We start from the raw sequence: 27,056 nt of genomic DNA on the forward strand, positions 1-27,056 counted from the left end.
TGGCCCCGCCTCCGGCCGCCATCTCAAGTGTGGCTGTAGAGGCACCGAGCTAGCAAGAATCCCGGGAAAGTGGAAGTTGACAGTGAGAGGGAACAAAGGCTCAAGAAGGAATTCAGAGAGAGTATGAGATAGCCAGAGAGCCCAAAGTAGCTAGAAAGTGGCAGCCACACTAATCATGGCGACCAAAAGACGACCCAATGGATGGGGCGGAGCCACTCCTGGCGGCTGGGGCACGTTGCCTTCTCCGTCCTCTCAGTTATTGGTTTGTTTGAGAAGGGATCGGAAAGGCAATGTGTGGGTGTGGACATCAGTCAAAGTTAGTCCCGCCTCCGGACTCTTCGCGCGCTTCCTGGCGCCGGGGCCGCAGGAAGATCGCCAGTACCTTGGTCGATTTGCCCTTTTCCTGGAGTGATGTCACGGCGTAACCGACACACCCTCGAGACGTGCAAACGGCTCGGGAGGGTGTGGAGAAGCTGGAGGGCGCAGCTGGGTGTGGTAGCCTTGGGGTGCGGACAACAGCCCGCGAAGAAAGGCCTTGAGCAGTGGGAAGGAATGGAACTGGAAGCTTGCCCCTTGACGACACCTTTTTCAAGGCGGAAGTGCTCTCTGCAGCGTCTATCGCCGCCCTCTTTGTCACTTTATTGGGCAGGGAGGGAGTTCTTGTCCAGTCTCAGCTTTGAGTCCAGAGCTCAAAGAAGCACCTGTCTTTTCGAGGCGGGGCTCGAAAAGTTGGGCCTTTTCTCCTGCCGCGGCTTGGGCCATTAAACAAGTGAGATTCGGTCCCTGTGGTTTGGCATCGTTGCAAGGGCCTCGGCTTTTGTGTGACCTCCCCTAACTTGAGTTTTCTCAGGTTGACCACTTGGGTCCATTGGGGAAATAAATGAGGTGAAAATTGAGCGCGCTTGGTAAAATGGAAGAAAGAGTATCGGCATGAATTGGGCCAGGTGCGAAACTGTTCCCTCTTGAACATATTTCAGGCCAGTAGTAGTCATTGAGAGAAGGAGGCCTTCGCCGAGACCTGCCAGGCCCGGAAGCCCTGTACTGAGCTCAGCCATAGAAGGGCCGATGAGCACAAAACAAAAGTTCTCAACTAGGAGCCGCAGGAGTGGAACTGTTAGGTTTCCACCTGGTTGGTGGAATTGGAGAACGTTTCTCATGGGAAAGGTGGCATTCGTACCAGGCCCTGCAAAGGTAACGTGATTTCAACAGGTGGAAATTGAGAAGGTGGAATATTCCAGTGACAGCCAAAGAGCCATTGCCCAAGTTTGAAAGCAGAACACAGGCCTTGCTGTAGCAATTGGTTTCAGCCATCACCACTGACACCTTTACTGCCCTGTGTTGCCCTTCTTTTTGCAGGGAGAAGAGGGATGAGGATCAAATATATCAGATAGGAGCTAAAGCTGATGGTAAAGATTAAAGATCTCGAGGTTTGTACCAGTAAAAAAAAATCCATAGAGATTGTTAACCTGGGATTGTTAGCCTGCATGGACCATGGACAGACTTCAGAAGTTTGTGTAAGTTTTTTGTTGTTGTTTTGTTTTACTCCCTTGAAATTATATGCAGAATAGTATATACTTGAGGGAGAGATTTTGACCACCTTCCTCCTTCCCCCTTCCCCAATGGAAAGGAGCTACTAACCTAATAGTGAAAATATGAATTGACCCACATTTTTGGTGGGTGGGAGAGAGTCACTATACATTCATCAGTGAGTTCTCTCCCTCCTCCACACATAGACTGATGGTGTAGTTGAGCCAGAATCTGCTCTGCAGATCTGGTCATTTAATTTTGGCTATCTCCAGGGCTTTCTCCATGTGGCCTGATAGAGATTAAGATTCCATGTTCTTAATGAGCAAGGAATTGGTGACATTTGAGCCCAGGAGCCCAAACCTCAACCTCGTTCTTAGCGTATGGCGTATCTTCCATGTGAGAACACTGTCATAAACTCCAGGTATACAGTGGTAAACAAAGTGACTTAGTCACTGTTTTCATGGTGCATATAGTCTAGTAGAGAAATAGTAAATAACTAAGCAAATATGTAAATCAGTGCAAAGCATCATGCAGAAAAGGCCAGTACAGATCTCCAACTTATGATGGGGTTATGTCCCAAAAAACCCATCGTAAGTTGAAAATACTGTTATTGAAGATGTGCTTCCTACCCCTAACCTGCCGAACATCATAGCTTAGCCTGGCCTACTTTTTTTTTTTTTTTTTAAAGATTTTTATTTATTTATTTGACAGAGAGAAATCACAAGTAGATGGAGAGGCAGGCAGAGAGAGAGAGAGGGAAGCAGGCTCCCTGCTGAGCAGAGAGCCCGATGCGGGCCTCGATCCCAGGACCCTGAGATCATGACCTGAGCCGAAGGCAGCGGCTTAACCCACTGAGCCACCCAGGCGCCCAGCCTGGCCTACTTTAATCATGGTCAGAACACTTACATTCACCTAGAGTTGGGCAAAATCATCTAACACAAAGCCTGTTTTATAATTGTTGACTATCTCATATAATTGAATACTGTAAAAAAACAGAATGGCTGTATGGGTACAGGATAGTTGTAGGTGTATGGTTGTTTACCCTGGTGATCATGTGGCTGACTAGGAGCTGTGACATCTGCCACTGGCCAGCTTAATGGGAGAGGATTGTCCCACATAGCACTAGCCTGGGCAAAGATCAAAATTCAAAATTTGAAGTAGTTTCAACCAAATGTAGAATGTACCATCATGAAGTCTAAAAATTGTAAGTCAAACCATTGTAAGTCGGAGACCATGTGTATACCATGCTAGAAAATACTTAAGGAGTTTGGCAAACACCCTTTTTGAGAAAACTCTAGAGGAAGCCTTTCATACAGAGAGTATTTTTTTAAAAGATTTTTTATTTATTTGACAGAGAGAGAGAGACCACAAGTAGGCAGAGGCAGGTAGAGAGAGGAGGGGAGGAAGCAGGCTCCCTGCAGAGCAGAGCCTGGGCTCAATCCCAGGACCCTGGGATCATGACCTGAGCCTAAGGCAGAGGCTTTAACCCACTGAGCCACCCAGGCGCCCCTACAGAGAGTATTTTAAATAGGTAAAGGGGTTTTAGGCACTTTTGAAGCTATTAAAGTGATACTTTCATTCCTGTTAGAATCCTGCTGCTGGTCCTTGTATATGGCTTCCTCAGTAATGTTTTGGAAGATGGGGAGTGGGAGGAGGGAGAGAAGTTAGGTGATTCTGGAAGCCTGGCCCTGATATCAAAAGTTCACCAAATTACACCTAGATTTTTTGAAAGTATGACATATTTCCCTGGGGGAAGAGACCATATTTTTCCTCACATTTTCAAAGAAGACTCTGTGTTAGTTTTGGTTTCTCCCAAAATCAGGCACTGAAACCAGGATTTGGATGCAAATAGTTTATTTAGGAAGTATCCCCAAGAGGCACTCTGACAGAGTGGAGAAGTGAGACAGGAAGGAAAATCACTAAAAGATGAATTCATGAGGGGTTACCATGTAGGCTCAATCATGCTCTGAACTGTCTGAGAAACAGAAACACACCCCAGAATTGTCCCATGCAGAGGCAAGGTAGCTGAGGTACTTACCCACCACCTCCTTTCCCTCTTTAGGGGATTAATGCTCCTGTACTTCTACCCAGCCCAGTGCCGGGGGAAAAAACATGCTCCTGAAGTCAGGAGAATGTACTCAGGCAACAGACACAAGCAATCTTCCTCATGTACTAGAATGTTCTGAAAGCAAACTCCAGAGTAAGCCCAAAGGGTGTAGACAGCATCTACTCCAGCATGGTGGGAGCATGAGATTACAGGAGCCATGCACAAACTAGGAGTGTGGAGCCTGGTGCGAAGCTGATCTCTTGGCTTACCCAGGAAGCGAATGTCCAAGGGGACAGGCCCTCAGAGCGTATAAGAAGTAGGTCGGTGCAAAGGTTACTACAGGAAAAAAAAAGTCAGTCTGTGCAGAAGGGCGAATCTCAGCATCAGCTGGATTCTGAGCAGGGAGTAGCTTGAGGCTCAGCCAGACTGGCACCATGCTGCCAACTTGATGAGCTCCAGCCGAATGAAGCAAGAGATAGGAAATACCTCATCGAGGTGGAGCAGGTTCCTAGGTGCCTGCTCCATTTCACTTAAGGGTTTAATATGTCTAAAAACCTACCTCATTAGGATGTTTATTATAGCATCATTGTAATAGGGAGAAGCTAGAAATAATCTACGTGTTCATTGATAGAGGACTGGCAACTGCTTATTACTTCAAACATTTCAGGATACATAAGAAATATGTGTATTGTTATAATTAATGCTAGCTAAAATTACAGCCCCAAAAGTTGACTGGTTTAACCCAAAAGCTTATTTCTTAATGCAGATGTTCCTAGTTCCTCTCCTTCAAACAGAGAATTGGAGATTTTGGCGTGTAATGTCTCGTAGCAGCATCTTCTAGGGCCTCTTTGGAGTTCTCCACTGGACTCTGCATTGAGCTAGCTAACTAAGGGAGGGAAAACCATGAAAGGTAGCAAACACTGGAAATTCTGTCTGTTACTTCCTCTCATGTGGTGTTGGTCAGACTGAGTTGTCTGACCCCAACCCAAGTCAAGGAAACTGGGACATGGCTTCTGGTGTGCTCAGGAAGAAGAAATGGCAGTGGTGAGCATCTGGTCAGTTTCTACTGCATTCACTAACTTTGGTTGGCTCCAGGCCAGTGCTACTGAGTTCCTGAGGAAGAGGAGTAGGAGGAATATGCTCTTGTGCACACTGGGTTTTATAAATCCAAATAGTACATGCTCAAAAAAACTAATAAAGAGAAGACTGTGAAATTATGGGCCATCCATACCATGAGCTATACAGCAGCTAGAAAGAATGAAGTACGTCCATGCATACTGAAATGGGATGGTCCACAATTAATGTAAACAAGCAAGCTGTAGATAAATGAGATTTCAGCGTTGCTACTACAACAAATTACCATAGACTGCTTATTTAAACAACAGACATCTTTTTCTCACAGTTCTGAAGTCTGGGAAGTCCAGGATCAAGGTGCTGGCAGATCTGGTGTCTGGTGAGAGCCTGCTTCCTGGCTTGTAGATGGTTGTCTTTTCATTGTTTCCTCATATGGCACAGAGCAGAGAGCAGGAGGAAGCCCTAATCCCATTTTTAAGGGCCCCACCCTTATGACCTAATTGCCTTCCATAGGTAATCCTAGTAGCACATTCAGGTTTTGGATTTCAGTATATGAATTTGGGGGAGACACAAATGTTTAGTCTATAACATACATATATGTGAGTGTGTAGAATAAGGTCTGGGAGATGTTTGGGGGCGCAATACACATTTGCTTTATGTGCATTGTTATAACTGTAAGAACAAAACATTCCAATAATTTATAGCACTAATGATGTAAATTATTGAAGTAGTTCATTAAGATTGATTCCGCAACAGTATTTTGGAGTCCCAGAAATAGAAACCCCAGCCACAGTAATAATCAAGGAAAGGCAAATTAAATCTAAAGTGAGGTGCCATTTCACCCTCACCAGAGGCGCAAAATTCAAAAGCCAGAGAACAGCAAGTATTGGCCAAGATGAAGAGCAGCAGAAACTATGACTTTGCTGGTTGCAATGTCACTTGAGACAACTCTTTGGAAAGCAGGTTGGTATTACCTAGAAAAGTAGAACCTATGCTTCCCCCATAGCCCAGCAGTTCCACTCCGTGGTCTATATCCTCAATAAACTCCTGTGCATATATCCCAAGTAATATATATAAAATATATATATATATATAAAATATATAAAAATAATTATATCAGTATGCTTTATAATAATTAGCTAAGCAAAGGAAGTCACTCAAATGGGATGTAAAAGCATCTATAGAATGGGTACTATACAGTATAAAGGTACTTATTACAACGATATTAAAAAACTCAGAGGAATCTCCAAAACAGTAGAAACACAGTAACAGAAGAACAAATACCTTATGACTGCACTCACAAAAAGGTCAAAAGTAGGCCCAACTGAATAAGTTTTTCTGTATTCGGTACTTACAGAAAGCAAGGAAATCAAAAAAATCCAGTTTGGTGATTGGCTGTAGGGAAAGGGGAGGGATGCTACCAGGGGCGGGTACGCAGAAGACTTTCAAGATTTGGGTTACAAGTTTGTATCTGTATATGTGCTCTTTTAAAGTATATTTCATATGGGGCACCTGGGTGGCTCAGTGGGTTAAAGCTTCTGCCTTTGGCTCAAGTCATGATCCCAGGGTCTGGATCAAGCCCCACATTGGGCTCTCTGCTCGGTGAGGAGCCTGCTTCCCCCTCTCTCTGCCTGCCTCTCTGCCTACTTGTGATCTCTGTCTGTCAGATAAATAAAATCTTTTAAAAAAAATAAAGTATATTTTGTAGTTTGAAGTTTGGTTTCTCATATCAGGAAGTACTGATGTTTCTGGTACCCCACGATCTGCTTTTTTCTTGAAAACTGAGGGGACTTCCAACACGCTCTTCAACCTGGTTTCACTGTGCCTCCCTTGGCCCCTCTGTTCAGACTGGTCCTCTTTTCAGGGACGCCACCTTTCTTGTCCACATGTCCAAGTCTTGCTGGCTCTATCAGCTTCGGCTGATGGTCCACCTCCACTTTGAATGCTTTGAGATTGTTCCAGGCCTGAGCAAAGTCATGTACACTCTCCGCCTCACCCAAATCATTTCTGGGCATTGAGCCTGTGCTGCCATGGACCCATAGTCTTCTCTTTTTATGATTATTCTGTATTTCAGATTAGGTTGTGGGTCACACATTAGGAGCATGGAATACCCTCTCACTAGAAAAGAAGTAAAGGATTTTTGTGGAGTTTTGGGTTTGGTATTTTGTTTTGCTTTTTTGCCCACCTTAAGCTCTGCCAGCATGATGATGGTTTAGAAATGTATGAAGAACCACATTTCTCTCTGGGAATGTTTGCACAAAGGTGTATGCCATTTTACTTCTCAACCTCAGGTAGGGGTTTCAGAATCTCTGAGGGTAGCTGTAGTTTATTAAAAAAAACATTTAAAAATATAGGTATCTCCTATTAAACTCAGAAACCTAATACTCATTTATCTTCTGATAAGTTAGTATCCTTCCCTCTCTGAACTCAGGAACTGAATGGATTCAGACAGCCTGGAACTTAATGCCTAGTTTCCTAATATAAATTCCGATACAAAGCCCAATAAAATCTTTATAGCAACAACTAGACTTAAATGCTCATAATGTGCCAGACAACATGCTAAGGGAAGTAAATACCTCAGGTAGCCAGTAAAATAGCCTTGTGAGGTTTTTAAGCCAGTTTTACTGATGAGGAAACAAACTCAGCAAGTTTGGGGAACTTGCCTCCAGAAATTCTTGGAAATGCCTAGCACAGTACCTGCCTTGTTGTAAGTGCTGAATAAGTAATGGATGTCCTTTACTAGCTGGTGGGAATAAAGCAAGAAAGCTTTCCAGGGATGGAAGCTGAGCAGCAGTGCCTGTTGTATGTCTGACCCAGGTCTGCTTACTCAGGACAAACAGGTTTCCTCCACCATGTGTGTGATGTCATTCACAGCATACCGCTGCTGCCCCCCTGCTGCCCCGGGCTCTGTCTCATTTCTGATTGCAAAATCTGATGGAGGAAATAAAGTCTTTCTCTTTGATTCTCAGGGAATTTTGAAGGCTTGTTTGCCATTACTACCCAAATAGAAAAAGTCAATGCAGGTTTCAGGCCTACCAAACTTAGGCTACCGACTGCCTGGACATTGAGTTGGAATATTTAGGACCCAAGAAATGGGGACAAAAATGCCCTATCAAATGGAGTGCCCAGACATTTATGAACTGTTCTCCGTCAGCAGTCTGCCTAAGGAGAAAATTGCCTTCCATCTTCCAAAGGGACCTGGCTCCCAGAACTGGTGTTATTCCCCCAGTGAATGGCAGCAAACCATGACAGAGGGAGGGCTCCCCATGATCTTAGAACAGAGTCTGAGCACCTCATCCAGCAGACAGAGAAGGTGTTATCCTACTATTAACAGACTCTTCTGGTTCAGTCTTAGGGGGGAAAGTTCTCTCTTCTGTAAGTGCTAACCCCATTAGCCCCGTCCCCATGCCATCCTCCCATAGAGCATCTAGTTGGACATGAAGATAATAAAGCCCACCTTGACTTCTTACATAGAATTCCATAAAAGTGTACTACAGTATCCTCTGCCCAAGTTTTTAACCCATCCAAATCCCAGACAGAACATTAGTTAAAGATTCGGTAGCATAGTTGTCACTACTATAAAACAGTTGGCACTCCCATAGGACTTTCTGTGTGGCAGGTAAGGCTTGGGGAACAGCCTGTGAGCAGGAAAACAAAGAGGAACTAACTGCACATGTTGCAAGAGCGTGTACCCCCCGGTCTTCAGAAAGTAAAGCTGTAGAGACTGTCACAGCTAGGAATAAGCCTTTCTCAGTAAGGAGTTGGGTAACTTCATCTGTAAATGTGCTCATGGGGTGTTACATTTCACCTGGCAGGGAGACCTTGAAAACCAAAGTTGGAGTGCCGAGAACCCCCTGGAGGGTGCTGCGGAAGCAGGTGCATATGCAAGGGCACATACAAATATGGCATTCTTCTAGGTTAAATAATACAGGCTGTAGGAAAGGTACTCCCAGGAGATGAATGTGCCCACAGATTGCCTGGGGGTAAGGGAGCAGATCTTTGTGCCATACCCCTGGATGTAGAAAGGATAGAAAGGAATTTGCACTGTGAATATTTGACAAAGAGAAGAACTGATGTTTCTGGTACCCCACAAGACAAAAGCTAGCAACCAGGCTTGGTGCTTGCACCAAACACCCCAGCAGAGCGTCTTAACCTTTTAACAGGTAACATTCAGGGGATGGACTATCAATATAATTGTTCTCAGAGAGCCCTAGTTCACAGTTGCCCTGCAGCCCTTATATCAAAAGTCATGCCTAATTCACTCAGAGCATGGTGCCTGTTCCATACTGCAGGGATGAAACTCCACCTACCTATGGTGTCCAGACCGTAAGGGTCACTGCCCTGGAAAAAAGGAAGAGGAAATAAAATTAACACTTGTGTTTTTTAATCTGCAAGCATGTGGACAGGAGAAACAGAGGAGGGAAAGGAAGGAGGGCAGGCAGGCTCCAGGGTTCTTATTTTCCCCCGTCCATCCTCCCCAGTCCATCCAGATCTTGACCAGAGGAAACTATAGGAGACAGATACAGAGACTAGGAAGAATCCAAGAACATCCAAGGCTTGTGGACCACTTCCCGAGGTAAGGCATGAGGGAGGCTGTAGGCTGCTAGGAGAAGCCTTGCACTTGGCTTTGCATCATGACCAAAAAAACTGTAGGAACAATAATGGAGGGCAGAATCTAGGCCAGTGAAAACCAGGATACCATACCCAGTCTCTGACAACCTATACTTGTTCTGCAGGAGATCAAAAGCTTCCCTGTGCCCCATGATGGCACGAGGAAGTGTTGTAGAGGCTTGCACTGAGACCTGGTATGAAAAGCCTTCAGAGGGAGGACTTTCTGGCAGAAGGCAAATGTTGGGACCATGGACACCAATTCTGGGTGCTGGCATCACACTCCAAAGACCAGATTAGGCCCACTGCATCTCAGCAGATAATTATAGGAACTCAGGAATCAGACCCAGTATTTCATGGCAGAACCAGAGGATAGTACAAGGACCTACTCAAAGGGATCCAAGGCAATTCTTTCCTTCTATCACACAGTTATGTTTGTGCCTTTCCTTTTCCATGCTCCTAGATAACCATCTGGAAAAGATGAAGGGGAAGGGGAAAGAGAAGCAGCATTTACTTAAGAGAAACCAAGTTACCCCCAAAGACACTGCTTGAACCAAACTAATCCCACCTACTATTTACTGGCAAATCTAAATCTCCCCATTGCACCCAGCAGGGCAGGTGCTTATGAGAAAGATTAGATTATAGAAAACAAAGATGCTCCATTGTCTTTGTACCTCCAATTTATAGGATAAGTAAACATGCATCCCTGCTTTAACTTTTTTTGTGCTTTAGACTATAGGGCAAGCACATAAAGTGTCCAGTTACAGTTAGCCCTTCAGTCAAGCCAGATAGACCCTTACCACTAGCAGTGCTGCAGGAAATGGGGGCCTTTGTGACAGGGGCAGCAGTGATTCGAGGCAGACCTTGGGTACAGTGGTCAACAGCAAAATGAGCAGGAACCACAGTAGAGCAAGGAGGAGACCAGCAGCAGGCATGGTGGGACTGTGGTTGGATGAATACTGCAGGGGGCTTGCAACAACCCATTTTCTCAGGACCTCCTGGTTGCTACTGGTTGAAAACCTAATGCTGCATTAGGGTGCTAGCATTCCTGCTGCAACAGGAGCCAAAATTAGAATTTGTTTCTTTCTGATATAAAAGTCTGAGTATAAGCAGTCCTATGCTGATAGTTCATTGCCATAGTGTGGAGGTCCCAGGCCCTTCCTACCTTGTGTCTCTCATCCTCGGCATGCAGCTCTTAGCTCCCATCACACATTTCTGCAGCATGAAGAAGAGGGAAAGTAGAGGGCACACACTTTTCTGTGAAGGTCATGAACTAAAAGTTGCACATATAACTTTCTCTTCCATCCTAATGCCCAAAACACAGTCACATGGCCACACTTAGGGTCTCAGTTGGCTGTGCCGCAAAAATGCTGTGTAACAAACAATCACAAAATACCAGTGGCAGCCCATAGTAAGCATTAACTTCTCATTCACGAGTCTACGGATGAACTGGTGTTTGGCTAGTCTATGTTGGATTCAACTGGACATGGCTCACTGCACCTTCGGTTCAGATCTCATCCTCTGGGATGTATCTGTCATCCTCCTGCCACCAGCAAGCTCCCTGGCCATGCGTTCCTCACAGTAATGACTTTCATGGTAATAGCAGCATACATACACCTTGGTAAGTCATGTACATAGGTTAGAAGCTATGTGGAGAAAGTTGCCTTAGAGCAAGATCGGTGACCTGGCAGAGGTATGAATCCTTTTACTTCTGCGCTTCCCTGTCCAGAATCAGAATGGCAAGATGAAGGCCTGAGCCCACCAATTTCACAAGCACATTTAAAGCCTTGGCTTGGATCATGTCTGCTAACATACCATTGGCCCACATAAGTGACATACCCAAGCTCAACATCAGTAGGACAGAAAGTACACACTCACGAAGGGAAGAGAGAAGAGAAGGAATAAATGTCTTATAAATGATAATCTAGTCTGTGGTCTTCAGCAGGGTGGCCATATTAACTCCAGTTAAAACTCTGGAGTTCTATTCCCAAAGAAAGAAAAGGAAGCTAGAGTTTGAGGACACTGTCTGCCACAGTGTTATCACTCAGGAGGCAGTTTCTCCTAATAGTTTAATGGAACTATGGATATGTTCTCTGGAAGAACCATCCTCTTTGACACTAGAACTTCCAAACTCACAAAGCCCAAGTTTGCAGAGATGAGAAGCACAAAGATTTCTTTGTAGTGCTCTGGGTGTAACAGTGAGGAGGGTCACCCCCCCTTTACCCCTATTTCCCAAAGCCATGCATTCTGGCTATGGGGAGATGGCTCTGTAGACTGACTGCTGATTCTTAAGGCTATAAACTGAGATCTAAACAGGCCAACACACTGTTCTACCAAACTAGCTCTTTCTGGGTGATAGACCATGTAGTAAGACCAGGAATTCTAAGAATTCTAAGTGAGACCACTTTCCCTCTTGGTTTGCAATAAAATGTGTCCCTTTAATGGAAACAGCATTGTGTGAGATAAATGTGGCAAGAGGTAAGGCATTTTGCAATCCCATAACCTGGTGGTTCTGGCAGAAATGCTTTAGGCAGGGGAGGCAAATCTATACCCGTGCTATGTTTCTACTCCTATAAAGACAAATAACTTTCCCCAACATGTTGAAAGGGGTTCAGTACCTGGGTGGCTGGCTGGTCCCTGTGGCAGCGGTACCATTTCTGGGCTCAACACAGCTTCTGAATAAACATGCTGGGCACCCAGCAGCAGTATTAGGGGAAATGTGTAGCACTAAACGTTCTATTTACAGAAGATCAGTCAAAAATCAATGACCTCAGCCTCCATCTTAATAAATTGGGGGAAAAGAGTAATTTGAACTGAAAATAAACAGAAGAAAAAAAAATAACCAGAGAGAAATTCAGTGAAATACTAAAGAAAAAGTAGAGGAAAATCAATGAAACCAAAAACTGATTCTTTGAGAAAAAAAAAAAAAAAGATCCCTACAGTTATTAAACCTGTAGTTTTGATCACGAAAATGTGTAGAAAACACAAATTGCCAGTATCTGGGATGACTGAATTGACATCATCACAGTTTTTACAGATATTGAAAGGATAATTTAGAAATTTCATAAACAACTTAATACCAATAAATTTAACAATTTAAATGAAATGGATACTTTTTTAAAAAAAGATTTTATTTGTCAGAGAGAGAGAGCATGCACAAGCAGGCAGAGTGGCAGGCAGAGACGGAGAGAGAAGCAGGCTCCCCACTGAGCAAGGAGCCTGATGCGGGACTCAATCCCAGGACCCTAGGATCATGACCTGAGCCAAAGGCAGCAGCTTAACCCACTGAGCCACATCCAGGTGTCCCTGGATTTTTTTTTTTTTTAAATGCATCTTTAGGGGCGCCTGGGTGGCTCAGTGGGTTAAGCCACTGCCTTCGGCTCAGGTCATGATCTCAGGGTCCTGGGATCGAGTCCCGCATCGGGCTCTCTGCTCAGCAGGGAGCCTGCTTCCTCCTCTCTCTCTCTGCCTGCCTCTCTGCCTACTTGTAATCTCTCTCTGACAAATAAATAAAAATAAAATCTTTAAAAAAAAAAAATAAAAAAAATAAATGCATCTTTAAAGATTTTATTTGAGAGAGAGAACTTGAGTGTGGGGAGGGAGAGGGAGAAGCTGACTCCCCTGCTAAGCAGGGAGCCCAATGTGAGACTTGATTCCAAGACCCTGAGATTATAACCTAAGCTGAAGGCAGGTGTTTAACTGACTGAGCCATCCCGGGGACCCAAAATGGATGCATTTTCTTGAAAAACTCTCAAATCTCATTTATGAAGAAATAGATAAGCTGCATAAAGTTATAGCTATCAAAATTTTTGAATTTGTAGTTAAAATCCTCCCCCCCAACACACACACACACAGAAGAAGTTGGCAGTAGCCAGATGAGCTTGGTGAGGGCAAGTCTATATTGTTAAGCCCATCATTGTCTCCTTTCCTGTCATCATGGCCACTTTGTAAGCGTGTCCATTGACCAAGCATCAGAGTATCTGAGGAAGAGGCCATCTGATCTCCACGGGTTGGGTCATCTTATCCTCCTGATTATTGAAAGCCTCATCTACAACAGAAGCTCGTGGGTGAGCATTTCTTTTTTTTCTTTCTTTTTTTTTTTTTTTTCCTTTGGATGAGCATTTTTGTGTAACATGAGTATCTTTATCCTTTGTGGATGGCAAGAAGTCCACCTTTCTTTTGACTGCCTTGTCCCTGGTCTTCTGATCTTATTCTTTGTAAATTCCTGACCAGCTGGCCAGCCTGTTAGTTACTCCCCACACATCAGGGTAGATCTAAGCCTTAGCTAGATCTGTAGCAGAGTACTGCTCACTGTACAACATCTCTTCACTCCAGGCTTTTGGAGCCACTCCAGAGTGGGCTGTGGTGCAACACTCTGGCTGCTTCTGGAAGAGAAGGCTGTACTTTCTTTTCTGCCACTAACTGACCTTATTTGTTTCTCTTGAGGGCATTGGTAGAATGTTGAAGGAGATAAAATCGGGCAGAGGTGTTGGGTGCCTGGGAAATCAAGTAGTTCTCTGTGCCTTTGGATCTGCCCAGTGTATACACATTTCTGTTTTATAATGGCAGGCTGATATGCCTCTCCAATTTTGTGGCTCACTGGACTAGATAATACACAGTTTGTGATAGGTTTTTCAAGTTGGTTAAATCTTGAATCTCCTCTTGTCTTTATTCTCCTCTACCTGTGCTTTATCCCGTGCCATGCGCAGTGATGCAGTGATGACACTGCATGTTATGGATTGCCAGGGTCCCATTTCACCATAACAAGGAGGTTATCCATGTCTTCCTCAAATATATGGGCAACTCAATTCTGGAATCTTCTTTTTTTTTCAATAATTCTATGTATTATGCAGTACTCACCATAGTAAGTGAAGTTACCATCAGTCACTGTATAGTGTTATTATAGTATCATTTACTATATTCCCTATACTGTACTTTTCAGCTCCATGACTTACTTATTTTATAACTGGATGTTTGTACTTTTAATCCTCTTCATCTGTTTCACCCATCCTCCTACCCACCCCTCTCTGGCAACCCCCCATTTGTCCTCTGCATTTATGAGTCTGTTTCTTTTGTTTATTTGTTGTTTGCTTGTTTATATGTTTTGTTTTTTAGATCCCACATGTAAGTGAAATTATATGGTATTTGTCTTTCTCTGACTTATTTCATTTAACATAGTACCCTCTAGGTCCAAACATGTTGCCACAAATGGCAAGACCTTATTCTCTTTTAGGTCTGGGTAATAGTCCATTGTGTGTGTATATGTGTGTGTGTGTGTACCACATATACACATATACCACCTCTTTTTTATCCATGGAATCCTTTTTTTTTAAATTTTTAATTTTTTTTTTTTTTTTTTAAAGGTTTTATTTATTTGACAGAGAGAGATCACAAGTAGGCAGAGAGGCAGGCAGAGAGAGAGAGAGGAGGAGGAAGCAGGCTCCCTGCTAAGCAGAGAGCCCGATGTGGGACTCGATCCCAGGACCCTGAGATCATGACCTGAGCCGAAGGCAGCGGCTTAACCCACTGAGCCACCCAGGTGCCCCTAAATTTTTAATTTTTAATTTTTTATAGACATAAACATATATTTTTATTCCCAGGGGTACAGGTCTGTGAATTGCTAGGTTTACACACTTCACAGCACTCACCATGGCACATACCCTCCCCAATGTCCATAACCCCACCCCCCCTCCCAACACCCCTCCCCCTCAGCAACCCTCAGTTTGTTTTGTGTGATTAAGAGTCACTTATGGTTTGTCTCCCTCCCAATCCCATCTTGTTTCATTTATTCTTCTCCTACCCCCTTAACCCCCCATGGTGCATCTCCACTTCCTCATATCAGGGAGATCATATGATAGTTGTCTTTCTCCGATTTACTTATTTCGCTAAGCATAATACCCTCTAGTTCCATCCACATCGTTGCAAATGGCAAGATTTCATTTCTTTTGATGGGGGCATAGTATTCCATTGTGTATATATACCACCTCTTCTTTATCCATTCATCTGTTGATGGACATTTAGGTTCTTTCCATAGTTTGGCTATTGTAGACATTGCTGCTCTAAACATTCAGGTGCATGTGCCCCTTCGGATCACTACGTTTGTATCTTTAGGGTAAATACCCAGTAGTGCAATTGCTGGGTCATAGGGTAGTTCTATTTTCAACATTTTGAGGAGCCTCCATGCTGTTTTCCAGAGTGGTTGCACCAGCTTGCATTCCCACCAGCAGAGTAGGAGGGTTCCCCTTTCTCTGCATCCTCACCAGCATGTCATTTCCTGACTCGTTAATTTTAGCCATTCTGACTGGTGTGAGGTGATCTCTCATTGTGGTTTTGATTTGTATTTCCCTGATGCCGAGTGATGTGGAGCACTTTTTCATGTGTCTGTTGGCCATCTGGATGTCTTCTTTGCAGAAATGTCTGTTCATGTCTTCTGCCCATTTCTTTTTTTTTTTTTTTTTTTTAACTGTATCTTCTTTATTTTGCATACTTTAATCTCAGAACAAAATAAACAAAAAAAACACAATACACATCCAAACCCCTTGTCAAATAATCAGAAGGGATAGGGCTTTAGGGCCTTCTTTCCTGCCTCAAAGACAGGAGGAAGAAAAAAAAAAAAAACCACTAGACATCAGCAGAGGGAACCAGGTGAACAGGGCCACTCCCGGCTGCTGGGGAGCCATGGGGACACTATACAGAGGGCTCAAGGTCTGCAGGTAGAACTAATCTACTTCTTCCATGCGAGAGGCATCCTCATCACCCTCAAGAGGGGGGATCTCATCAGGAACAGCAGCACTGGGTTCCTCTGCTGTCACTTCATCTTCATCAATGCCCAGGCCTAGCTTGATCATGCGGTAGATGCGGTTCGAGTGAGTCTGGGGATCCTCCAGTGAGAAGCCAGAAGAGAGCAGAGCTGTTTCAAACAGCAGCACCACCAGATCCTTGACAGCCTTGTCGTCGTTCTTGTCCGCCTCTGCCTTCTGCCGCAGCGTCTCCACAATGGGGTGGTCAGGATTGATCTCCAGGTGCTTCTTGGCCATCATATAGCCCATTGTGGAGTTGTCCCGAAGGGCCTGGGCTTTCATGATCCGCTCCATGTTGGCTGTCCAGCCATAGGTGCTAGTCACAATGCAGCAGGGTGAAGACACTAGCCTGTTAGAGATGGTCACCTTCTCAACCTTCTTATCCAAGATTTCTTTCATGAGTTTGCAGAGGTTCTCGAACTTGGCCTTGCTCTCCTCCATTTTCTTCTTCTCCTCTTCATCCTCAGGCAGCTCCAGGCCCTCCTTGGTAACAGAGACTAGACTCTTCCCATCAAACTCCTTGAGTTGCTGCACGCAGTACTCGTCAATAGGCTCTGTCATATATACTACCTCGAAGCCCCGCTTTCGCACTCGCTCCACAAAAGCGGAGTTGGCAACCTGCTCTTTGCTCTCACCGGTGATGTAATAGATAGACTTCTGGGTCTCCTTCATGCGGGACACATACTCTGAAAGAGAAGTCATCTCATCCCCAGACTGGGAGGTATGGTAACGCAGCAGCTCAGAAAGGCGGCGCCGGTTAGTTGAATCCTCATGGATTCCAAGCTTTAGGTTTTTAGAGAATGCCTCATAGAATTTCTTATAGTTCTCCTTGTCTTCTGCCAGTTCAGAGAAGAGCTCAAGGCACTTCTTCACAATATTTTTGCGAATGACCTTCAAGATTTTGCTCTGCTGAAGCATTTCTCGGGAGATGTTCAGGGGCAGATCCTCAGAGTCAACCACACCACGGATGAAGTTGAGATACTCTGGTATCAATTCATCACAGCTGTCCATGATAAACACACGGCGAACGTAGAGTTTGATGTTGTTCTTTTTCTTTTTGTTCTCAAAGAGGTCAAAAGGAGCCCGACGGGGGATGAAAAGCAATGCCCTGAATTCCAGCTGACCTTCTACAGAGAAGTGCTTGACTGCCAAATGGTCTTCCCAGTCATTAGTAAGGCTCTTGTAAAACTCTCCATATTCCTCCTGAGTAATGTCATCAGGGTTTCTGGTCCAAATGGGTTTAGTCTTGTTCAGTTCTTCCTGATCAATGTATTTCTCTTTAATCTTCTTTGTTTTCTTTTTCTTGTCTTTCCCACTATCATCCTCCTCATCTGATCCCACATCTTCAATCTTGGGCTTCTCCTCATCGTCTTTATCTTCTTCCTCCTTCTCCCCTTTCTCCTCCTCTGCCTCATCATCACTGATTTCTTTCTCTTGTTCCTTCTCCAAATAAAGGGTAATGGGGTAACCTATGAACTGCGAGTGCTTCTTCACCACTTCTTTGACCCGTCTCTCCTCTAAATACTCTGTCTGGTCTTCTTTAAGATGGAGAATCACTTTGGTACCCCGGCCAATGGGCTCACCATGGTCTGCACGCACAGTGAAGGAGCCCCCAGCAGAAGACTCCCAGGCATACTGCTCATCATCATTGTGCTTTGTGATAACCACCACCTTCTCTGCCACCAGGTAGGCAGAATAAAAGCCAACACCAAATTGTCCAATCATGGAGATGTCTGCACCAGCCTGAAGAGCCTCCATGAATGCTTTAGTTCCGGACCTGGCAATTGTTCCCAAATTATTTATGAGATCGGCTTTGGTCATGCCAATGCCTGTGTCCACTAGAGTCAGGGTGCGTTCCTGGGGGTTGGGGATGATGTCAATTTTCAACTCTTTACCGCTGTCCAACTTGGAAAGATCTGTCAGGCTCTCATAGCGAATCTTGTCCAAGGCATCAGACGCATTACTGATCAACTCCCGAAGGAAAATTTCCTTGTTAGAATAGAAAGTATTGATGATGAGGGACATAAGTTGGGCAATTTCTGCCTGGAAGGCAAAAGTCTCCACCTCCTCCTCTCCATGGTGCACTTCCTCAGGCATCTTAGAAGAGAAGAGCTGCAAGCACTACAGACCACAGTGGGAAGGGACTGCGTCGACTCCGCAACAAGACCGCGCGGGGGTGACTCAAGAGAGCTTCTGCCCATTTCTTGATTGGATTATTTGTTCTTTGGTTGTTGAGTTTGCTAAGTTCCTTATAGATTTTGGACACTAGCCCTTTATCTGATATGTCGTTTGCAAATATCTTCTCCCATTCTGTCAGATGTCTTTTGGTTTTGTTAACTGTTTCCTTTTCTGTGCAAAAGCTTTTGATCTTGATGAAATCCCAATAGTTCATTTTTGCCCTTGCTTCCCTTGCCTTTGGCGATGTTCCTAGGAAGATGTTGCTGCGGCTGAGGTCGAAGAGGTTGCTGCCTGTGTTCTCCTCAAGGATTTTGATGGATTCCTTTCGCACATTGAGGTCCTTCATCCATTTTGAGTCTATTTTCGTGTGTGGTGTAAGGAAATGGTCCAATTTCATTTTTCTGCATGTGGCTGTCCGATTTTCCCAACACCATTTATTGAAAGAGGCTGTCTTTTTTCCATTGGACATTCTTTCCTCTTTTGTCAAAGATTAGTTGACCGGAATCCTATTTTAAGACCACTCCTGATACTAATTATTGTACCAGTCAGATCCCAAAAGGAAACAAATGGCACACTCTAAATGGATGCCTCAAGGAGAGTTTGATAAAGGAACTTATTGCAGAGTCATGGTCAGGGAAAAGGGAAACCAGAAGGAATGTGCAGTAGTGCAGGACTGACAACCTTGGGGAGCAGACAGCTGTAGGCCATAAAGGAGTAGGGAGACAGAGGACTACTAGAACCAGAGAAAGTAAGTGAAGGAGAAAGCTACCTGAGAGTAGCTTTGATAGAAAGGAATTTAGCCCTCAGCAAGCTCACAAGGAGGGAGGCAAGCAAATAAATATCCCGGCTTCAGTCTCTTCCTACTCTCTGAGCTGCTGCTGGTACCTCCCATTGGCCAAGCTCCGTAGAAAACCAGAGGGCAAAGGGAGCCTATTGATGTAATCCTTGAAGGTCAATACCCTGAGGCACAGAGCCTGGTAGAGAACCAGGAGAGGAGAAGTGGAGGAGGAGACAGATACCTAACTAGCACACAATCCAAACAAGTTTAAACAAACAGGTAATTTACTGGCTCACAAGTCTGAAAAGTCAAGCTGTAAGCCCTGAAGCAGGAACTCAAATGAGATCATCAGTATCTGGTTTTTCCTCCATTCACAGACTTCATATATATGCAGGCAGGCTCTCCCATCATGCTCAAAAATGGCTCCAGAATGCACGGCCTTTTTCATTCAATCTACCAAAGGATTCTATCAAATGAATCTATCAAAGGATTCACTGGGTCTCATTGACTCTTGTTGGGTCATATGAAATGCCTGAACCAACCATAGTGCTCAGCACCAAGGAGAAGTGCTGCTTGGCTTAGATCTCTGTCTGGAGCCAGGACTGAGTTAAATCATGGCATGCAACTTCAGTGACTAGGAGAAGTGTTGATGTTGAATAGCCAAAGCACCCTATATCTCTCTTCTCTAATGTGTGAGGCAGAACTGTTCCATTTTTGTACCTGTGGATTACTCAGGGATCCTATTAAAGTAAAGAATCTGATGAATTACTTCTGGAGTGGGGCCTAAGATTCCTTCTTTCTTTCTTTCTTTCTTTCTTTTTTTTTTTTTTAAAGATTTTATTTATTTATTTGACAGATCACAAGTAGGCAGAAAGGCAGGCAGAGGGTGGGAGGGGGAGGGAAGCAGACTCCCTGCCAAGCAGAGAGCCTGACACCGGTCTCCATCCCAGGACCCTGAGATCATGACCTGAGCCGAAGGCAGAGGCTTTAACCCACTGACCCACCCAGGTGCACCCCTTTTTTAAAAAAAGATTTTATTTGTTTATTTTACAGACAGAAATCACAAGTAGGCAGAGAGGCAGGTGGGGGAATTGGGGGAAGCAAGCTCCCCACTGAGCAGAGAGCCTGATGCGGGACTCGGGCCTCAATCCCAAGACCCTGGGATCATTATCTGAGCTGAAGGCAGAGGCTTTAACCCACTGAACCACCCAGGCGCCCCAAGATTCTTTATTTCTAACATTGATGTCAATGCTACTGGTCCAGGGACCACACTTTGAGTAGCAAGGTTTTATAGCTACAAAGTCCAGTATGGTAGCCACTAGCCACCTGTGTAGCTATTGAGCATTTGAAATATGGCTAGTCTAACTTGAGATGTGTTGTAAGTGTATATATACACTGGATTTTGAAGACTTAATATGAAAACTAGTTAAAATCTCATCAATAGTTTTCATATAGATTGTATGTTAAAAAGGTATTTTAGATATATTGGGTTAAATAAAATATATTTTAAAGTTAATTTCACCTACTTCTTTTTACCTTTTTTAACATTGTTACTAGAGAATTTAAAAATACATATGTGGCTTATCTGTTTCTGTTGGATAGTGCTACTCGAGAAGGAGGTAATGAAGTAGATAAGAGTGGTAGTCTTTCAACACATTCATTTTCACTTATGGATACTCAGAAGAACCTAATACAGCAAGGACCATGTGAGATTTGCCTCCTGGGTCCTTGAACTTGGCCCACTCCTCAGACGTCAGGACCTCAAGGTTAGGTAGTTGCAGGTTGAATTAATGTATGAGTGCTTAGGATAGGGGACACTGGAATAAGCCTGCTGAGGTTTGAGGAGATTCTGGGGGTCCCAGAGGTGCCCCTCCCAACCAGCAGTCACTTCATTTCTTATTCTTATTTATGCAGTGGTCTGAAGCAGTAATTAACCACTGTGCTTATCCAATTCCCTGATCTGTCCTGCACGGCAACCACTAAAATAATCTCCACACTCTGTTTAGCCCTTTCCTGCCCAGATACATGCACCCAATTGCAGCCTGCATAGCAGGGGCTCCCCACTGAACCCAGAGGGTCTTGTCTTCCAGTCCACCAGCCCCCAATGTGTCTCTCACTTTCACCATCTGTCTAAGTTATTCCCTTACTGCTTGAATCTCTGGCTTCACCATCTCCACTTTTCAAAACCCACTTCAAGGTTATCTTCCTCCGTGGGGGGTTTTTAAGGACTGGCCCACAGAAGCCTGCCTTTAGAACTGTCTCTGGCACAAGCCAGAGTATCTGTTATGGAGGGGCTGTGTTGTCTAACTCCTGAGTTATGAACGTTTTCCTGCATTTGTGCCTTGATTCCTTGGGCTTTAAGTTCCTTGAGGACAGAGCCCTGTTTTGTTTATGTTTGAATTCTGCTTTTTATCACGACCAATATAATAAGTAGATCCTCAAAAAATATAGTTTGGTTCATTTTCCCAACATAAATTGCTAGTTGGAAATACAAAGACTTTTATTTACACATAAGTATATATTGTCAGGGATCGTTTTTATAATGAAGGGCATTTTTTTAAAAACAAGATAGAAGATAAATGCTGGCAGAAATGTGAAGAAAAGGAAATCCTCGTGGACTGTTGGCCATAGCCGAGCCATTATGGAAAGCAGTATGGAAATTTCTCAAAAAATTAAAACTACCCTATGATGCAGCAATTCCACTTCTGAGTATATATCCAGAGGAAATGAAAACACTGTGTCAAAGAGATATCTGCGCTAACATGTTCATAGCAGCATTATTTATAATAGCCAATACATGGAAAGAACCTAAGTGCCCACTGATAGATGAATGGGTAAAGAAGTGGTATGTGTGTGTGTGTGTGTGTGTGTGTGTGTGTGTACACACAATGAAATAGCCATTTTGAAAAAGAAAGCCTGCCATTTGAGACAACATGGATGGACTTAGAGGGCTTTATGCTAAGTGAAATCAGACAGAGAAAAACACTATGTTATCTCACTTAAAGGTGGAATCTAAACAAAGAACCAAACTCTTAGAAATCAGATGTGCGGTGACCAGAGGTGGGAGGTTGGGGGAGGAGGAAATGGGTGAAGGTGGTCATAAGGTACAAGCTTCCAGTTATAAAATAAGCAAGCACTGGGGATACAGTGTACAACATGATGACTATAGTAAACACGCTGTATAGTATAATGAAACTTGTTAAAGAGAGTGGATCCTAAGAGGGAAAAAAGTCTATTTAAAAATCTATATTTTTGGGACGCCTGGGTGGCTCAGTTGGTTGGACGACTGCCTTCGGCTCAGGTCATGATCCCGGAGTCCCGGGATCGAGTCCCGCATCAGGCTCCCAGCTCCATGGGGAGTCTGCTTCGCTCTCTGACCTTCTCCGCTCTCTGGTCTTCTCCTCGCTCATGCTCTCTCTCACTGTCTCTCTCTCAAATAAATAAATAAAATCTTTAAAAAAAAAATCTATATTTTTTGATGATGGATGTTATATGAGATGATGGATGTTAACTTACTGTGGTATGTAAGTCAAGTCACTATTCTGTATACCTTAAACTTATGTAGTACTATATGCTAGTTACATCTCGGTGAAATGGGGCAGGAGGAGGCAGGATAGAAAATTAAGCTTTGATCATTGCATAATTTTTTTACTTCATTTTTATGTTAAAATTTTAAAAAAATCTTTGGAGATAATTATAGATTCACAGGAAGTAGCAGTAATAGTACAGAGTAGTTTCTGAACCTCTCATACAATTTCCCCCAATGGATACCTCTTAAGTAACTGTGATACAATATCAAAGCAGGAACTTGACACTGGTACAGTGTGTGTGTACAATTCCTTGCCTCTTTATCACATGTAGAGATCTGTGTTACCATCACTACAATCAGGATACAAAACTCTTACCTACAAGATCTCTATTGGCTACCTCTTTATAGACTGACCCTTTTCCCCAGCAGCCCTAACAGCTGACTAATCTATTCTCCATTTCTGTAATTTTGGTTATTTTTTCCCCCAAAGATTTATTTATTTGACCAAGAGAGAACACAAGCAGGGGGAGCAGCAGACAAAGGGAGAGGGAGAAGCAGGCTCTTCACCAAGCAGGGAGCCTGATGTGGGGCTCCATCCTAGGACCCTGGAATCATGACCCCAGCTGAAGGCAGATGCTTAACTGACTGAACCACCCAGGCACTCCAAATAATTTTGGTTATTTTGAGTAGAATTTTATTTTGAGTTATTGACAGTGTTTGGAGAGTATTCCTTTGTATAGATATTTAGTAGGCACTCAGTATAATATTATCTGTGTATAATTTATCTCAGTTCTACTTGTGTTGACATTACCAGTTTCAATGAGATATCAAAAATTTCTTCCCGGGGCGCCTGGGTGGCTCAGTGGGTTAAAGCCTCTGACTTTGGCTCAGGTCAGATTCCAGGGTTCTGGGATCGAGCCCCATGTCCAGCTCTCTGCTCAGCAGGGAGCCTGCTTCCCCCCTATCTCTCTCTCTCTCTCTGCCTGCCTCTCTGCCTACTTGTGATCTCTGTCTGTCAAATAGATGAATAAAGCCCCCTTTTTAAAGATTTTTTTTTAAATACGACAGACAGAGATCACAAGTAGGCAGAGAGGCAGGCAGAGAGGGAAGGGGAAGCTGGCTCCCCGCTGAGCAGAGAGCCTGATGAGGGGCTCAATCCCAGGACCCTGGGATCATGACCTGAGCTGAAGGCAGAGGCTTTAACCCACTGAGCCACCCAGATGATCCTAGATGAATAAAATCTTTAAAAAAAAAAAAAAGGAATACTATGCAAGCCATCAAAAGAAATGAAATCTTGCCATTTGCGACAACATGGATGGAACTAGAGCGTATCACGCTTAGCGAAATAAGTCAAGCAGAGAAAGACAACTACCATATGATCTCCCTGATATGAGGAAGTGGTGATGCAACATGGGGGCTTAAGTGGGTAGGAGAAGAATCAATGAAACAAGATGGGATTGGGAGGGAGACAAACCATAAGTGACTCTTAATCTCACAAAACAAACTGAGGGTTGCTGGGAGGAGGGGGGTTGGGAGAAGGGGGGGTGGGGTTATGGACATTGGGGAGGGTATGTGTTTTGGTGAGTGCTGTGAAGTGTGTAAACCTGGAGATTCACAGACCTGTACCCCTGGGGATAAAAATATATGTTTATAAAAAATAAAAAATTTAAAACAAAACAAAACAAAAAGTCTCTTCCCTTTAAGTCCCTTTACTTGCCCCTGTTTATAACGGTCTTAAATATTTCTTCAACATAAATTGAGAATCACATCAGACAATGAGTGTTGTGGGACAGGGCACACTAGACTGGGAGGGGGCACTAGACTGGGCCTGATGGATTTTAATCTTTTGAGGAAAGAGGAAATCATGATGACCACAGAGCCCCTCCTCCTGGCCAGCTGTCACTTCATTTCTCCTTTTCATTGTGCAGTTACTTGAAGGAGAAATTATAACTACACTTACCAACTTCCCTAATTTATCGTGCACACAACCACTAATTCTTCGCTTAAACCATCAGATGTCATTTAGAAAACTCAAATAAGGAAGGAAAGCATATTATATTAACTTTTTAAAGACTTTTTTACACTTTAGTTCTTCCTTCTTGATTCAAGATTCTTTTTTCAATCATTTTTTAATCACTTAATTTCTCTTTCTAAAACTTCCGGTAGCGACTTTTTAAGGGTAGTTCTGCTGTTGACAAATTCTCATTGTTTTTCTTCATCTGAGAATGTCCATGTTCTTTTTATTCCCAATTCTCACTGGATATAGGATTTTGAGTTGACACTTTTCTTTCAGCACTTGGAAATGTTGTGCCAAAAAGAAAAGAAAAGGAAAGGAAATATTGTGTCACTTTTTCTGCTCTCTAAAGCTTCCAATGAGAAATTTGATGTCATTCAAAATGTTTTTCCATTATAGGGAAGGTATCATTTCTCCCTGGCTGCTTTCAAGATTTTTTCTTTGTCCTTAGTTTTCAGAAGTTTGACTATGATGTATCTTGGAGTGGATTTTTTGGCGGGGCGGGGGCGGGGTGGGTATCTTGTTTGGGATTTGATGAGTTTCTTGAATCTGTAGGTTTAGGTCTTTTGCCATATTTGGAAAATACTGAGCCATACTTACTTGAATACTTTTAAAGCCCCACCTTCTTTCTCCTCTAATTTTGGGATTCCAGTTGATGTGGAGAACAAAGGCTAAGGAAATGTACATAAAATTAAATCTTATGACTTATAGCTCGTTGACAAGTGCTTGGGACAGGCAGAGTAACCTTCTTCAAGGAGCTTAGCTGCCTCAGTGATAATATGCTAAACACAAAAGGCAACCTTATCTTAATACTAACCTGACCTCTAAGATCCAATCTTCTTTAAATATGAAAATCCTTTTGGACACTTCCTTTGTTTTACTTCTCTTAACTCCAAAGTATAATTCGTCACAACGCCAGTGCACCTCTTTCCCCCCACGGGTCCTATCCCCATGCTTTAATAAAACCACTGTGCTGAAGGACCTCTCAAGAATTATTCTGGACTACCAGTTCCAATACTCACCATTTCCACATCACAATGACACAAATATTAGATGTCTTCTTAAAGTTCCACAAATTCCTGAGATTTTGTTTTGTTTTGTTTTGTTTTTTCAATCTATTCTCTCTCTGCTCAGGTTGGGTGATTTCTATTATTCTATCTTCAAGTTCATTGATTCTTTCCTTTGTCCTCTCCATTTTACCATAGAACTCATCCACTGAGTTTTTTTTTTCACCTTTTCAGTTCCAAATTTTCAATGTAGTTCTTCATTTCTTTTATGTCTTTTCCAAGACAATTTTTTTGTTTGTTTGAAGTGCAATTATGAGTGAACTTAGAAGGGTAACAAGATGGCAGCAGAAGGTGGAGCTCCATAATCCGAAGCTTGCTGAACTAAAGCAGCAATGTGTTGCTCATGGTTTGGAGACTAAGGGAATAAAATAAAATCTTACTACAGGCTCCAGGCAAATGCTTTTTTAAAAAGATTTTATTTATTTATTAGGTAAGAGAGAGAGAACACAAGCAGGGGGAGCAGCAGGCAGAGGGAGAGGGAGAAGCAGGATCCCCAATGAGCAGAGAGACCGATGTGGGACTCAATCACAGGACCTTGGGATCATGACCTGAGCCAAGGGCAGATGCTTAACTGACTGAGCCACCCAGGCATGTCTTGGAAGCATGCTGAAGAGGAGACAAATTAAGATGTACTGGGAGATGAAACAGAGGAAGAAACAAAGCCCATAGAACTCTCTGTCAAAGAGGAAGAACTCCTAAGAAGTGGCAGCAGAGAAGAAAGTGGTAAAAATTACATCGGAGATACCATAGACCCAGGGAATGCAAAAGAGAGCTGAATGATTCAATGTACCTGTGAGCTTGGAAAGTAAGACCACTGCCTGGGCAGTGAGATTTGGGATTTCTTCAGTTCCATCAAAAGGCCTGTCATCTAGGGTGCCTGGGTGACTCAGTGGGTTAAAAGGCCTGCCGTCTGATGCCAAACCAATGGTTAACCTGGATAAACTAAAGGAAAGAGCTCAAAGATTTGATTTGAATGTCTCGTCAATCTCCAGAAAGTCTGAAGATGATGAGAAGCAGAAATGGGAAGGAGTGATTTGAAATTGTTACAAGTTCCAGTGGAACAAGAACCACAGAGGATACATGAGGAAAAGGGCAGAGTGCTTTGGGATTGCCTGATGAAAAGCTCTTAATTCTTTCTGTTCTCCAGTGGTTTTCCTCTCTCCAACTTTTCTTGGTCATAAATATACCTAAATGCACAGTTGTGCTTGGGTCCTGCCTTGCAGTGAGAGAGCATGGACCCTGGGTACCTTTAGGAACTCAAGCAGCAATCTGACCCATTGCTGTTCCAACTTTAATCTTGTTGTTCTTGTGTTGTTGTTGGTGGTGGTGGTGTTTTTAGAGAGAGTGAATGCATTTATGGGAGCACGTGCAAGTTGCAGAGGAGAAGGAGAGAGAGAATCTTACGTAGGCTGCATGCTCAGCTTGGAGCCTGAC

At 43.6% G+C, this 27,056-nt stretch overlaps 1 protein-coding gene, 1 long non-coding RNA gene and 1 pseudogene across 2 annotated transcripts; 2 read left to right on the forward strand and 1 right to left on the reverse strand.

The window, feature by feature from the left end:
• Positions 1–3: 3 nt before the first annotated feature.
• Positions 4–4,424, forward strand: LOC116596205. The gene is made up of 3 exons (XR_004288071.1): positions 4–1,191; positions 1,357–1,427; positions 4,341–4,424. It is a non-coding gene; the product is annotated as an uncharacterized LOC116596205 (long non-coding RNA).
• Positions 4,425–15,837: 11,413 nt separating this feature from the next.
• On the reverse strand, positions 15,838–18,175 carry LOC116596241 (heat shock protein HSP 90-beta-like). The gene has a single exon (XM_032353446.1). It carries the CDS (start codon positions 18,151–18,153, stop codon positions 15,976–15,978), a length of 2,178 nt encoding a protein of 725 aa, XP_032209337.1. The 5' UTR covers positions 18,154–18,175; the 3' UTR covers positions 15,838–15,975.
• An 8,037-nt stretch (positions 18,176–26,212) lies between these two features.
• Positions 26,213–26,789, forward strand: LOC116589243 (annotated as a pseudogene).
• Positions 26,790–27,056: the final 267 nt, after the last annotated feature.

This window comes from Mustela erminea, chromosome 1, assembly GCF_009829155.1.
Source record: "Mustela erminea isolate mMusErm1 chromosome 1, mMusErm1.Pri, whole genome shotgun sequence".
Classification (NCBI taxonomy): Eukaryota; Metazoa; Chordata; class Mammalia; order Carnivora; family Mustelidae; genus Mustela; species Mustela erminea.